The 15,372-nt window shown below is 43.6% G+C and overlaps 2 protein-coding genes across 3 annotated transcripts in view; one reads left to right on the top strand and one right to left on the bottom strand.

Moving 5' to 3' along the window:
* COG4 (component of oligomeric golgi complex 4) overlaps positions 1–14,780 on the bottom strand; it is a 28,418-nt gene extending 13,638 nt beyond the window's left edge. The window contains exons 1-9 of the mRNA XM_059046085.2: positions 14,597–14,780; positions 12,695–12,777; positions 11,878–11,992; positions 8,477–8,651; positions 7,043–7,236; positions 4,142–4,247; positions 3,432–3,589; positions 2,642–2,700; positions 98–231 (exon numbers count right to left, since the gene is read on the bottom strand). Coding sequence (XP_058902068.1) covers positions 98–231; positions 2,642–2,700; positions 3,432–3,589; positions 4,142–4,247; positions 7,043–7,236; positions 8,477–8,651; positions 11,878–11,992; positions 12,695–12,777; positions 14,597–14,767 — 1,195 coding nt within the window. The 5' untranslated portion in view covers positions 14,768–14,780. The remainder of the gene's footprint in view (positions 1–97; positions 232–2,641; positions 2,701–3,431; positions 3,590–4,141; positions 4,248–7,042; positions 7,237–8,476; positions 8,652–11,877; positions 11,993–12,694; positions 12,778–14,596) is intronic.
* A 248-nt stretch (positions 14,781–15,028) lies between these two features.
* The window catches only part of SF3B3 (splicing factor 3b subunit 3), a 46,933-nt gene continuing 46,589 nt past the window's right edge, over positions 15,029–15,372 (top strand). The window contains exon 1 of one of the 2 annotated variants that reach the window (XM_059043924.2): positions 15,029–15,172. The gene's annotated coding sequence lies outside the window, so the exon portion shown is untranslated. Of the gene's footprint in view, positions 15,284–15,372 lie in introns of both variants that reach the window. The other variant, XM_059043925.2, reaches the window with a different exon arrangement.

Below are 15,372 nucleotides of genomic sequence, written 5' to 3'. Positions count from 1 at the left end.
CAATTATTTCCTTATTAAAAGATCTGTGACTTAAGTATTACAAAACAGAGCCAACTATACCCCAACCCATCCCAGAGAACACGGGAAATGCCTTTACCTTGTTTTACTTCTTCTGAGGCCATGGAGTCCCCCACCTCAAAATCTGAGCTGATTCTTTTCCTGAGGAAGCGTAAGTACAGCTCACTGCGGGCATTCATCAGGGTGACCTCAGTCAGGATAGGATCCAGTTCCCTGAGACACATGGAGCAGAAAGAATAAGCAGGACACTGGATTCCTTGAGATATAAGACCTACAGGGCAAACATAGTCCCAAACTCCCCTTCCCCCTGGGCCCAGAAGGGTCAGCTCTGCCCGATGGACCTCCTGGCTCTGCTGGTCCAATTATAATCAGAGACAGCTGTCAACCACATATCCCATTTACATGTTTCACCTGAACTATTCACCCCCTAAAATCCTGCCAGGGCTAAATAAGAGATTGGGAGATGTATTTTTTTTAGTGGCTTAAAATTATCTATTAGTAAAAATTATCTATGCTTCATGTGAAAGAAATCACACCTCCCTAAGCCCTCATGTAGCTGTGCTGGGATTTTTTAGGGTACATCCTTAAACTGTGTCTCACACCCATTCATTTATCCAGATGAGTAGCCAAAACAATCTTGGAAAAGTAAGGACTTGGAGGACTCACACTTTCCAATTTTAAAACTTACTACAAAGCTACAGCAAACAAGACAGTGTGGTTTTACTGGCATAAGAATAGACATACAGATTAACTAACAGTCCAGAAATCTTGACGTTTATGGTCAACAGATTTCCAACCAGAATGCTAAGACAATTCAATGAAGAAAGAGTAACCTTCGCAACAATTGTGCTGGGATAACAAATATCCACATTACCAAGAATGAAGTTGATTCCCTCCCTCATATTATAGAAAAAATTAACTCATTTTCCACACTGAAGCCCAAGAGATCTTTTCAAAACATAAATCTGGTCATACCACAATCACATGATTTCCATAGCTCTTAGGATACAAGACACTGAATGGCCTGACTCTAACAACCTCACCAGGTTCATCTCATAGCAGGCTCTTGCCAACTCTCTGCACTTCAGCTATGCTGGCCTTCTTTGGGTTTTTCAAATACACAGGGTCTTTGCATGTGCTTTCCCTGCTCTACGTGTTACACATTTCACCTCTTATTCCTATTTACTCTTTCCGTGCTGCGCGGTATGCGGGATCTTAGTTCCCCAACCAGGGATGGAACCCCTGCCCTCTGCATTGGGAGCATGGAGTCTTAACCACTGGGCCACCAGGGGGTCCCCCTATTTACTCTTAAAGTCTCAGATCTAAGGTCATTTCCTCAGGATTTTTTTTCTTGAACTTCATCAGCTTAGGTTACATCCCTTTATTACATGCTTCCATGTACTCTATGCTCAGTATGTTGTAATTGGTTAACAGCACCAACTCTAGACTCAGACTGCTTGGATTCTATTCCTGGCTCTGCCACTTTCTAGTTGAACGACCTTGGGCAAGTCACTTAACCTCTCCAGGCTTCAGTTTCCTCATCTGTAAAAAAGTGTTTATGGATTAAATCAGTGATCTTAACTGGGGGTGACTTTACCTCCCGGGGTACATTCGGCAGTGTCTGGTGAGATCACGCTACCAGCATCTAGTGGGTTGAGGCCAGGGGTGCTGCTAAAGATTTTACAATGCACAGGTAGTTCTCCACAACAAAGAAATTAACCAGCCAAAATGCCAATAGTATGGAAGATGAGAAACCCTAGATTAAATAATTTAATATTGGTTGAGTGTTGAGAACAAGGTCTGGCAGACAGTACACACTATATACATGTTGGCTATTATTGTCTACTTTATAGACCATAAATGCCACAAAGAAAGAATTATGTCTGTTTTGTTCACTTTGCTTTCTGATATATCCCCAGTACCAAGGACCAGTGCCTGGCACATAATATGTATACAGTAAAAATTTACTGATTGAATGAATACACTTTTATGTTTGGCATTTCTTTTTTTTTTTCATTTAAAAAATTTTTAGTTTTTTTATTGAAGTACAGTTTTTTTTTTTTTTTAACATCTTTATTGGAGTATAACTGTTTTACAATGGTGTGTTAGTTTCTGCTTTACAACAAAGTGAATCAGTTATACATATACATATGTTCCCATATCTCTTCCCTCCTGCGTCACCCTCCCTCCCACCCTCCTTATCCCACCCCTCTAGGTGGTCACAAAGCACAAAGGTGATCTCCCTGTGCTATGCGGCAGCTTCCCACTAGCTATCTAATTTACATTTGGTAGTGTATATATATGTATATATGTCCATTTCTTTTAATAAGCATATGTTACTTTTATTAGAAAAAAGTAAAAGTTAAAAATTTTAGGATAGTAGTTACCTTTGGGGGAGGAGAGTCACTTTGGGGAGTTCAAAAGTATTGGTAATGATCTAGTATTCTTTATAAAACACAAATATGTTATACATATGCTTTTGTTTGTATGCTATATTCCATTTAAAAAAGAGTCATAGATAAAGTATTTTTAAAACATAAACCACATTGTAAGAGAACAGTCTCTGAATGATACTTGATTACCAATTCAAACTCCTATGGGCTGAAGAAAAGAGCATTATTACCTTGGTTCTATTTTTTCAGATGCAGAGTTTCTCATCAAGTTGTTCTGCACGTGCCGGAACTGCAATATACCACAGAAATGAGAATGCTCTTCCCCTCCCTCCTTCTGTCTGGCCCTCGTTGGTCACTCCAAACTTCTGGCATAAGTATGTTTAGGTTTAGTCTGTTTAACAGACAAGCCAAAAGTAGGCTCTCAAGATGAGGAGCCAAAGACTTCCTTTTGATTTATAACGCTAACATTCACCTCTGTTACCTCACTTAGAAGTGACGCTAGTGCTGTTCCAATGGACTACTGTCTAGAGTCTCCCAGAGTTCTAGAAATAAAATTGTATGGGGCTACTCCTATTTCCAAGTCCTACTCTTACTTTATCTGCTCAAATGAATGGAGAAACAAAGTTCTAAAAAAGCAAATGTTACCTTTAGCATTTAAGGAATGAAGGAGAAATTTGAGACAAATTACTTAACACTGAATAGGATCTTAAGATGTAAAATTCCATTAAAACACTAGAAGGCACTATTGTACATTTTGTGATAGAGAAGTGGTCTAACGTTTCTGTTGTGTTCCTTTTAGGAAGCTCTTTCTATTTCCTTCTCAGTCATGTACTGAGGCCATCATTAACTTGACAACACCTCAAGTCCAAAGTAAGCTGGTAAGGGGCAAGATGCAGGCCAGTCTGCATTTGCCATTTTTCTCCTAGCTACACCTTTTTTCACTCCTCCCCCCTAGTTTATTCTATTCAGTGCTGCTCACGAATTCTGCTACTAAACCAACTATAAGCCTCCCCTGCTCACCTGCTGGTGGTAGTCCCTCTGCTTGATGAACTTGTCTACCACCTTCTCCACCTGTCTGTCACATTCCACCTGCAGATATTTTATCAGGGTATAAAGTCTCCCTGGGCCATAATAGGTTTCCACTATTGGCTGATGGGTCTCTACAATTCGGGCAATCCCTAGAAGGGAAAAAGTGAGAGGGCTTTCCAAATATTCTTCCCACAAGATAAACTCCTTTCTTCCATCCAGGACTGACCTGGGGTCTAACTCAACCCTTTTTGGCTGTTTTACTTCCCAAAATGAACACAAATTTTGGGAAGTAAAGTGCCAGGAGTTGCTAAGCAAATCAGTGCCAGGAGTTGCTAAGCAAATGTGTCTGTTAAATATGCACAGTGCTTAGTAAACCAGCAGGCATTTGATAAATTATACTACTAGTTTCTACAGGAACATCTTTGGAAATAAGCATCACTCTTCCCAGTCATTTATTTTGGGGTTAAATTCACTCTTAGAGTTTGTGTCTCGAGGACTAGGGAGAATCAAAACATCTGAGAGAGGCTAACTAATCTTTGCTAATCAGGTACTGAATTGGGAAGTTAATTCTCTAATAAGTCAACACATAGCAAACCATAGGATTAAATTAAAGGCATCAGGCTAGCGAGGAGAAAAGAAATGCTAGTGATGCAGGTGTTACAAGTGTCTCCAGTCTCCCGGGAGTGGAAAAAGGGGCTTGCCTTCAAACAGAAGAGTGAGTGTATCTGCAAAGATGACTGCAGCTCTTCGATCACTCATGTCTGTCCCTAGAACCAACAGTAGATTCTCCTCAGCTTTACTGGCCACCTGAAAAAGTAGAAAATCCACACATTTTTTTTTAAAAGGTTAACTGCTCATATTTCTGTTTTGAACATATATATGTACATATACACACAAGAAGAGAATGTTAAAGTTATTTTTTCAACTTTTTAAAAAAATTTTACTTTTGGCTGCGTGGGGTCTTTGCTGCTATGTGCAGGCTTTTTCTAGTTGCGGCGAGTGGGGGCTACTCTTTGTTGCATTGTGTGGTCTTCTCATTGCAGTGGCTTCTCTTGCTGCGGAGCGTGGGCTCTAGGTGCATGGGCTTCAGTAGTTGCGGCACGCAGGTTTTAGAGCATGCGTGCTTCAGTAGTTGTGGCTCGTGGGCTCTAGAGCGCAGGCTCACTAGTTGTGGCGCACGGGCTTAGATGCTCCGCAGCTTGTGGGATCTTCCCAGACCAGGGATGGAACCTGTGTCCCCTGCATTGGCAGGCGGATACTTAACCACTGCGCCACTCAGGAAGTCCCCACATATATTTCTTAGACCAAAGGCAAGCTTCAGTTTTCCAAAAAGACCTCCCATTGGCTTTCTTTTTCCCTTGATGCTTGAAAGCCTAGGCAGCACACAGGAACATCCCTTGGGGGCTCTGGGTTGTCCAGGCCTCAGGGAAGACAAAGAACTTAACACAGTTGTTAACTCTTCTTCCATTCAGAGGTATAAATAAAGCTTTCCTTTTCTTTGATAACATCTACAGTCATTAAACTGGGGAGAGAGTCCCAAGTTTCAATAATTGTTTCAAAGTATAACTCAAAGTTATCATTATTATTAATGGTGTTTTGTTGAGCAAGGGAAGGAATCTGGGTACTTGGAAGGGATTTTTAAGAGATTAACAGTAGAAACCATTTCCAGGTTTCAGATGGCAAAGTACTGATTAAAAAAAAAAAATACTGACGGGCTTCCCTGGTGGCGCAGTGGTTGAGAATCCGCCTGCCGATGCAGGAGACACGGGTTCGTGCCCTGGTCCGGGAAGATCCCACATGCCGCGGAGCAACTGAGCCCGTGAGCCATGGCCGCTGAGCCTGTGCGTCCGGAGCCTGCGCTCCACAACGGGAGAGGCCACAACAGTGAGAGGCCCGCATACCGAAAAAAAAAAAAAAAAAAAAAAAAAAAATACTGATAAAAGAGTACCATAGAGACTTCCCTGGTGGTGCAGCGGTTAAGAATCCGCCAGCCAGTGCAGGGGACACAGGTTCGATACCTGGTCTGGGAAGATCCCACATGCCGCGGAGCAACAAGGCCCTTGAGCCACAACTACTGAGCCTGTGCTCTAGAGCCCATGAGCCACAACTACTGAGCCCAGGTGCCACAACTACTGAAGCCTGCACGCCTGGAGCCCATGCTCTGCAGCAAAAGAAGCCACCACAATGAGAAGCCCGGGCACCGCAATGAAGAGTAGCTCCCACTCGCCACAACTAGAGAAAGCCCAGGTGCAGCAATGAAGACTCAACGTAGCCAAAAATAAATAAATATAAAAGTCCCATAAAGCAGTTATATTTTATTTTTAGTTAATTAATTTTTAGAATGGGTAAAACATACTTAAACATTCAAAAGAAACAAAGGAGTGTCTGGTGAAAAGTAGTTCTTCATCTTAACCATTTCTCTTGGTCTCCTAAGTCTCCTCTTGAGAGGCGACCACTGCTAACCATTCCAAAAATATCCTATGTTTATATAAGAATACATTTTTACTGCCACTCCCGTCATTTTAAACATGAATGATAGCATACTGTTATTTAACTTAACCAACCACATGTGAGAGAGTAAAATGTGTCAGCACATATGGAACTGTCTCATTTTTCTTTTTTTTTTTTTTTTTTTTTTTTTTTACTAGAGACCGAGTCTCGTCGGATGTCCGGGCAGAACTGCAGGCACTGCTCGCAGGCGCGGTCCCACCGCCGCCCAGCACGGGGAGTTTGACCTGCTCCGTGTCCGGCCTGGGCCGGGTCCCCCCCTCCTTAGACAACCTGGTACCCCAGGGCTCCCCCGGGAGCCCCATGTTGGTGCCAGGCCCGGTACGGACGCCCGCTCTACACAGCGCGGTAGTCCCGAACCCCCGGGCACCCACGATCCGCCGACCTCAGCCTCCCGGGAAGCTGGGATTATAGGCGCGCGCCACCGTGCCCGGCCATTTTTCTTAATGGCAAAATAATGTTCCATTATAGAGAACTGAGGGGGTGGCGACAGGATGCACTGTGACATACAGTTAAAAAATAACAACAACGCTGTGCACATATGCCTACTGACGTTTGCTTCTCTCCACCTAAGAATGGGCTGGGCGGAGGCGAGGTGAGACCAACTGAAGCCTCTTTCTTTTTCAGTTTTAATCTTACGTGACCTCACCTGCTTCATCTCAATTTTTGAGACGTAAGCCTGGGTTCCCCCCTCACCACCAAGTCTTATTTTGAGACTGAAGCCTGGTTATGAAGTCTTAAAACCATTAAGCAACTTCTCTGAATGCTCTTTAAAGAAGCCAGTCCCTGGTTGACAGCTTGGAAAGGGTGATTCAACTTGTCAGAGAATCTGCATTTTAATTTTCCTATACTTTCACTTGGTCTGTTGGAAATAAATGTACAGCAGCAGATGTCCAGGCCATGCCTGGTACACAGCAGACTGGTAATAGCTAAGTGTTGAATAAATGTATGCATCCAGTCCTGCCAGGATACAGCAGAAAAGGGGAGTCAAATCCAGAGGCAAAAAGTATCCACAGAAAATGTATATCCATCCAGTGCCCCAGTCTGTAGATGGAGAACTGTACATTATCCTGACAAGCAATCAGGAGCCATACCTGCTTGCAAAGGTATTCCGAGAACTTGCTTAGTCCCTCCTCATGCAAACCCAGCAGTGGGAAGATCTTGAAGAAGCGCTCCACCTGGGGCAGATCCCCTTCCTTAGTGGCAATGGCAAACTTCTCTGTGACAATGGCTTTGAGACGCTGCTCAGCTTCCTGCAGCAATTTCAGGTTGGCATCAATCATGCTGCCTGCACAATGGGGAGAAAATGAGAATTAAGGTAAAGAATGGTACTATGTCAGGTATATGCCACCTGGTCTGCACATTCCAAAAATATGTATTAAGCACTTAGTGTGTTTAAGATGCTATACTAACAACATGGATGGGGGCTTCCCTGGTGGCGCAGTGGTTGAGAATCCGCCTGCCAATGCAGGGGACACAGGTTCGTGCCCCGGTCCGGGAAGATCCCACATGCCGCAGAGCGGCTGGGCCCGTGAGCCATGGCCGCTGAGCCTGCGTGTCCTGAGCCTGTGCTCCGCAACGGGGGAGAGGCCCGCGTATCGCAAAAAAAACAAAACAAAACAAAAAACAATATGGATGATTAAGAGATAAAACAGCCATGATCCTATTGTCAGAGAAGTTACAATCAACTGAAAGAAATAAGATTTGTGTGCAAATAACTGTAATAAAATTCAGTGTATGATAAGTGTCATAAGAAAGGTGCACTCAAGTCACATTTCTGGTTGAAGTAATCAGAAAAGGCTTCCTAGAGATGATATTCCATCTCTCAAAGATGGGCAGGATTTTGATACCTGAGCAGGGGGAACATACATTCCAGGCAAGGGGAATGAAATGAGCAAAGGATTAGAAACAGAAAGATGCTGAGTATTGCAGATAGTACATATCCTGGTATATAGAAGAGCTCAATAAATGTGTGCACAATGGATGGATGCATGAGTGAATGGCATGAAATAAGGCTAGAAAGACAGAGTGGGTTGAGATCATGGAAGGTCCAGAATACCAAACTGAAAATTTAATTTTAAATTAAAAAATATATATATTTATTTATTTGGCTGCACTGGGTCTTAGTTGTGGCATGTGGGATCTTTGTTGCGGCATGCAGGATCTTTTAGTTGTGGCATATGGGATCTAGTTCCCTGACCAGGGATCAACCCGGGGCCCCCTGTATTGGGAGCATGCAGTCTTAGCCACCGGACCACCAGGGAAGTCCCTAATTTAAATTTTATAAGCAGGCAACATGGCCAAGTGTAAAGAACCCACAGGTGAGAGGAACAGTAGATCTGGATTCAGTTTTCTTTTCCATAAAGTAGGAATAACAACCTCTGCCTTGTGATGGTCCAGGACCTACATAGGATCTAGTACCAGACAAGGAAATTTCCTAACAGATGTCCTTTTGCTGGTTGAGACTGCCTAGCTCAGATTACAGATGCTTGTAACTAAACTACAAATCAACAGTTTGGGATGCCAACCTTCTTTGCCCTGTCGGCTGAGCTCGATGACTGACTTGTCCAAGCACAAGTAGCGATGAATGTGGGCTGCAGCCTGCTCATAATCTTCATTTCTCAAAGCAGTCTGAACTCCATCCATGCAGAACTTCAGGTCCAAGATGTCATCAGCTCTCTGAATGGCCTGATAGAGGCGATTCTGCAAAAAGACCTGGTGGTTAGAAACAACGTCCTGATTCTTTCAAAAATCTCTCTCTAGAAGGTAGAGAGTTTCAGGGGCTGAATGTGATTAACCAGAGGTCCTTTTCAGCTTTCACTGGTAAACTAAAAAGCACCAACACTACCACTCACAAAACTTGTTCACGAGGCTTCCCCGGTGGCGCAGTGGTTGAGAGTCCACCTACTGATGCAGGGGACACGGGTTTGTGCCCCGGTCTGGGAGGATCCCACATGCCACGGAGCAGCTAGGCCCGTGAGCCATGGCTGCTGAGCCTGAGCGTCCGGAGCCTGTGCCCCACAACGGGAGAGGCCACAACAGTGAGAGGCCCGCGTACCGCAAAAAAAACCACACAAAAAAACCTTGTTGACGATGGTCAATACTACTGATGGATATCAGACAATTTTATTTGATTGACCAGATCATTTATTTTAATGGAACCATTTATTTAATGGAACAGGGATAATCCATATTTATATCTGGCTTATATTGTTCAATTTATAACACAATCAAAACGTATTTGACATTTTGGGGACATGATATTGTAAACCAAGTAATAAAATATGCAAAATACATGGAAAGTATTTTTGTTTTACTTATTTACTTTTTATATATTATCTTTATCAGTATCTCACTCTTCTTTAAAAATTTTTATTGGAGTATAGTTGATTTACAATGTTGTTACAGTGTTTCTTTTTTTTTGGCTGTGTTGGGTCTTCATTGCTGAATGCAGGCTTTCTCTAGTTGCAGCGAGCAGTGGGTGGGGGGAGGCTCTAGGGCTCACAGGGTCTACAGCGTGGGCTCAGTAGTTGTGGCACATGGGCTAAGTAGCTGTGGCTTGCAGGCTCTGGAGTGCAGGCTCAGTAGTTGTGGTGCAAGGGCTTAGTTGCTCCACGGCATGTGGGATCTTCCCAGACCAGGGGTCGAACCCGTGTCCCCTGCATTGGCAGGTGGATTCTTTTATTTTATTTTATTTATTTTTGGCTGCGTTGGGTCTTCGTTGCTGTGTGTGGGCTTTCTCTGGTTGCGGCGAGCAGGGGCTACTCTTCGTTGTGGTGCGCAGGCTTCTCATTGCGGTCGCTTCTCTTGTTGCGGAGCACAGGCTCTAGGTGTGCAGGCTTCAGTAGTTGTGGCATGCGGGCTTCAGTAGTTGTGGCATGCGGGCTTCAGTAGTTGTGGCTTGCAGGCTCTAGAGTGCAGGTTCAGTAGTTGTGGTGCACAGGCTTAAGTTGCTCTGCGACATGTGGGATCTTCCTGGACCAGGGCTTGAACCCATGTCCTCTGCATTGGCAGGTGGATTCTTAACCACTGCGCCACCAGGAAAGCCCTGGCAGGTGGATTCTTAACCTCTGCACCACCAGGGAAGTCCAATATTTTTGTTTTAAAGAAGCAAGAACATTTAAGAAAACTTTAATATGTGAGTTGGTAGCTGTGTGGCTATAATGTTTCATGGTAAATTATTTTGGCAGAATCTGAACAAATAAAGAGGGAAGAGTTATGCTATTTCACAGGGGCAACCTGAGGCTGGGACTGACTTGTTCAAGAACCCAGATCCTGTTTGTGTTCAATACAGCAGCTACAAACCACCTGTGACTAATGAGTGCTTGAAATGTGACTAATCCATGGGGAATTTGCTGGTGGTCTAGTGGTTAGGATTTGGCGCTTTTACTGCTGTGGCCCAGGTTTAATTCCTGGTTGGGAACTAAGATCCCACAAGCTGTGTGGCACAGCCAAAAAATAAAAATAAAAATAAAAACTTAAAAAAAAAAAAGAGGGCTTCCCTGGTGGCGCAGTGGTTGAGAGTCCGCCTGCGGATGCAGGGGACACGGGTTCGTGCCCCGGTCCGGGAAGTTCCCACATGCCGCGGAGCGGCTGGGCCCGTGAGCCATGGCCACTGGGCCTGTGCGTCCGGAGCCTGTGCTCCGCAACGGGAGAGGCCACAGCAGTGAGAGGCCCACGTACCACCAAAAAAAAAAAAAAAAAAAAAAAGAGGTATAAATGTGGCATTAAACTGTATTTTTTTTTAAAAAAAAAAAGACAAGAAATGTGACCAGTCCAAATGAAGATGTATATGAGTAAAATACATACTGGATTTCAAAGACTTAGCACAAAATAAGTTAAAATATCTCACTGATACCGTTTCATAGTAATTTCCAATATAATGAGTTAAACAAATGTTATTTTTAAATTGTTAAAATTATATTCACCCATTTCTGTTTTGCTTTTTAAAAATGGTCACTGGGACATTTTATATCACATGTGGGGTTCATATTAGATTTCTTTTCCAATCTGAATGACTTTTATTTCATTTTCTTACCTAACTGTCCAGGCTAGAACCTCCAGTACAATGTTGAAGCATAGCAGCAAGAGCTAACATCCTTGTTTTGTTCCTGAACTTGGGCGGAAGCACCTAGTCTTTCACCAATAAGTGTATCAGCTGTGGGATTTTCATAGACGCCCTTTATCAGGTTGAAGAAGTCTCTTCTATTCCAAGTTTGTTGAGTATTTTTATCAAAAGGGGTGCTGGATTTTGTCAAATATTTTTTTGTGTCTATGAGATGATCATGTGGTTTGTTTTTTTTAAAATTTTACCTATTTTTATTTTTGGCTGCACTGGGTGTTTGTTGCTGCGCGCGGGCTTTTTTCTAGTTGCGGTGAGTGGGGATTACTCTTCCCTGTGGTGCACGGGCTTCTCATTGCAGTGGCTTCTCTTGTTACGGGGCATGGGCTCTAGGCACGCAGGCTCAGTAGTTGTGGCACGGGGGCTTAGTTGCTCCGCGGCATGTGGGATCTTCCTGGACTAGGGCTCGAACCCGTGTCCCCTGCATTGGCAGGCGGATTCTTAACCTCTGAGGCACCAGGGAAGCCCGATCATATCGTTTTTGTCCTTTAGTCTATTGATATGATATGTTACATTCATTGATTTTCAGAGGCTAAACCAACCTTGCATGCCTGGGATAAATCCCACTCAGTCACAGTATAGTCTTTTTTAAAAATATACATTGCTGGATGTGATTTGCTAGTGTATTTGAGGATTTGTATGCCTATATTCATAACAGCTATTGGTCTGGAGTATTTTTGTGAGATCTTTGTCTGGTTTTGGTATTTTGCATTAGGTTTCTATTGGATGGTGCTACTCTAATTTCTAACGTGGTAGCTTCTCTACTGCCCTCTACTAACTCAAATATCAAAAACTCAATGGGATTACCTTGGCCAGGTCAAGCTGACGGACTTTGCTGGATACATTCTCAGCTAGGCTGCAGGTAAAGGTGATCATTCCAGCTAGCTGTTTTGCATCTCCTTCGATCAACTGCAGGTTGGGACTGGAGACACACATTGTCAGCACACATATCCATAGAGGTAGACAGTAGAAGAGATGGAAAAATTTTTTTGCAGATGGAGACTACGTCTTCTACTTCTTTTGTACCTCCCTACAACTCTTAGCTCTGTTCATTCTATTCACAGCTTTTTCTCAAGAGTGTTTTAGTGAAAACTCAGGCCTATACTTAATAATAAATTAATTTCAGTAACTACTAAAGATACCCCTAAATAGGTACTGCCAAAGAACCTATTTAGATTCTCCTAATTGTTAAGTGAGCATAAAATGCACTAACCAACAATCTAAGAGGATGATGAAATCAAAGAGTGATTTTTATGACTAGAACATATATAAAATCTGTAAAAACAGGGGTTCTCAAACTTGAGCCATGTGTCAGAACCACTTGGTATGCATATTAAGCTAGAGATTCTAGGGCCCCACCCCCAAAGTTTCTGGTATAATAGATTTGGGGTGAGGTCCCAAAATTTGCATTTCTAACAAGTTTCCAAATGTTGATACTTGCTGGTCCAAGGACACTTTGAGAACATCTTAACTATACCCTTAGGTAAACACTTTACCTGGAGGTAATGCTTCTTTTCAATTCAAACTCAACTTGCATTGTATAACAGAAAGTTAGGAAAAATAATAACTTAGCCAGTGGATCCTAATGGAATTAACAATAGGTCTTGCTGAGATGAAGACTCACCCCATCCGGTGGAGAGTGACCATTTTACTTTCAATGGTGTTTTGCTGCTCTAAAAGAGCATCCAGCTCTCTCTCCACCACTTTCTGAAACACAGAGAAACAACCTGTCATTAGCATGATCAGAAGGAACCTTAAGAGTTATCTAATCAGGCTTCCCTGGTGACACAGTGGTTGAGAGTCCGCCTGCCGATGCAGGGGACACGGGTTCGTGCCCAGGTCCGGGAAGAGCCCACATGCCGCAGAGCAGCTAGGCCTGTTAGCCATGGCCGCTGAGCCTGCGCGTCCGGAGCCCGTGCTTGCTCCGCAACAGGAGAGGCCACAACAGTGAGAGGCCCGCGTACCGGAAAAGAGTTATCTAATCCAACCACGTAGCTGAAGGGTAAATCCCATTTCAAATGTGTTCTTTCCTCTCACTAAGCTCCCCTAGGACTTAAACAAACAATACTTCATTTTTGCACTTACCATATTACATAATAATTGTTACCTTATTCCATCTACGACACGAACACAACAAAGGGAGAACATAAACTTTTATTCAATTTCATTAGCATAGTGCCTAACACAGGAAGGCATTTAAAATATAAAGGCTCAAATAAACAAATGAAACTTCTAAAGTGGCAGTTATAAAAAGTCTCTTCTAGTGTATAGTCAGTAGCCAGAAGCGATAAATATAATTCTCCCTCAGCCAAGTCATTTACTGCACTACCTTAACTAATGTAACCGTCTTATGCTTGAGTTTCTTCATCTGTAAAATAGGGACAGTAATATATACCCCCCATGACTGTTGTGTGAGCCAAACAAGATAACACATATAAGGTGCTTAACATAGCATGTCACGTATGGCTCAACAAAAGCCATTAGTATTAGCTATATGTTTCTACTAAAATAGTCCAGTAGAATCCAGAGAAAAACATGGCCTTGACAGTCATCAAATACAAAACTAATATTGTTTGTTCTGTCTGTAAGACTGACTTAATTTTTCCCCCCATTCATTGAATGCAAGCTTAGTACTGAACTTTATAAAGCACATCTTGCTGAAAAACGTATAGAAACTGCTAGAGTTGGTATAAGTTAATATTATATTCGAAAATTCTCAAGATATCAATGACCACCTCTGCTCCAGTATGAAATTGCCTTTTGTGCTCAACCTTAATAAAAGTTTGGTTTAGGAAACAGCTACTAAACTCTTAGATTAGAGTTTAGATCTTTCTTCTGACTGGCAAGGAGCCCAAATGGCATTCAAAATTGTATTGACATCATCAAGTCGCACGGAAAAGTGAAGCAGGCTGCAAGGAATGAATCTTCGACAGAATATAGCCCACGTCCCTCATTTGACACCATGCAGGGGTACAAGAGATGAAGTGACTTGTCCAAGATTAGACAGTTGTGCCTGAGTCTTAAAATCTCACGCTTCTATAAAGCCCTGCATTTTACTAAAACACTAAAATTACACCCCCAAATTCATTCCCCACAGGAGGAAATCTTAAAACGCTTCAAGGTTACTTGCAATGATTTCTCGCTTAAATGAGATAATGAGGTAAAAGCATTTCGTAATTTTTAAAATTGCTAAGCCGTTGCAAGAGAGCCTTTACTCTTATTTTGGAAAGCAAGCGAGTTAGCGTATACCCTCAAGTCTAACTTTACTCTGGCGGAAAAACCTAGAGATTAAGGGCCAAGGAAATCAACGGGGTAGTGGAGGCAGATCGCCTAGATGACAGGAAAACATGCTTGGGGGCATCAGACCGAGTAAACAGAGAAGTCGGGTCGCCCCAACTACACTCAACTACACTTTTTTGTTTCCTCGGCAAGAAGAGACCTTCCCACAACCTGAATTTCCCAAGACTGACGGCTCCTAAGCCCACTGCCCCTGCATCCTCCTGGAAAAAGCAGCTCAGCCCCCCACCTCCTCGCCGCAGAGCCGTTGATACACAGCTTCCAGCTCCTGCAGCTCGGTCAGGGAGCGAATGAGCTCAGTGGAGATTCCCGAACAGCTGCCTCCTCCCACGCCGTCAGGCGGCGGAGGCACCCCTAACAGCTTCTCAGCGGAATCGCGGTCTGCCATCTTGCTCCCCATTCCTCGCTTCCGGCCCCGCGAGGCCCTCCCCCCACGTTGGCGCGCCACGTGTTTGGGGCTGCCCACGGCAGTGCCTAATGAATTTGTAGGGTGTTTTTTTTTAAAGTCTACTTTAAAAGGTCAATTCACTTCCTATTCTTCTGGGAAAAGTGACGGTCATAAAGTATATTTAAATAATTTTCAATGCTGTATGGAAACAAGACAGAAGCAGTAAAAAAAAAAAAAAAAAATTATATATACATTCTTCAGGCGCCGGTTGGGGACCTTTTTCCGTCGCGCGCCAACCGGAAGGTCCCTGTCTTAGGAGCTAATGGCGGACGCCGGCGGCTTGGCGTTGGAGCTTGTTTAGGGCTTGAAGGAAACTGAGGATCTGTTGGATATCTACGCCATCCTCCTGGCTGCAGGGTAAAGAAACAGCTCCCCGACCTCCCCGAGACCGGGGAGGCGGATAGCGGCCATGTAGGAGGGTGGGCCGAGCCTGTGGCAGGGGTTTCTGAGGCAGCTTAGGCCCGAGAGGTACGGGAAAGGGAATACTTGGGGCGGCTTTAGGGAATCGTCTCCCGTTTCCGTTCACAGTGTGGGAGCCAGGCCTGGCTCAAAATAAG

This window comes from Kogia breviceps, chromosome 18, assembly GCF_026419965.1.
Source record: "Kogia breviceps isolate mKogBre1 chromosome 18, mKogBre1 haplotype 1, whole genome shotgun sequence".
NCBI classification, from domain to species: domain Eukaryota; kingdom Metazoa; phylum Chordata; class Mammalia; order Artiodactyla; family Physeteridae; genus Kogia; species Kogia breviceps.
Note: the sequence above shows the minus strand (reverse complement) of the source record. Positions and strands in the feature narration are given on the sequence as shown.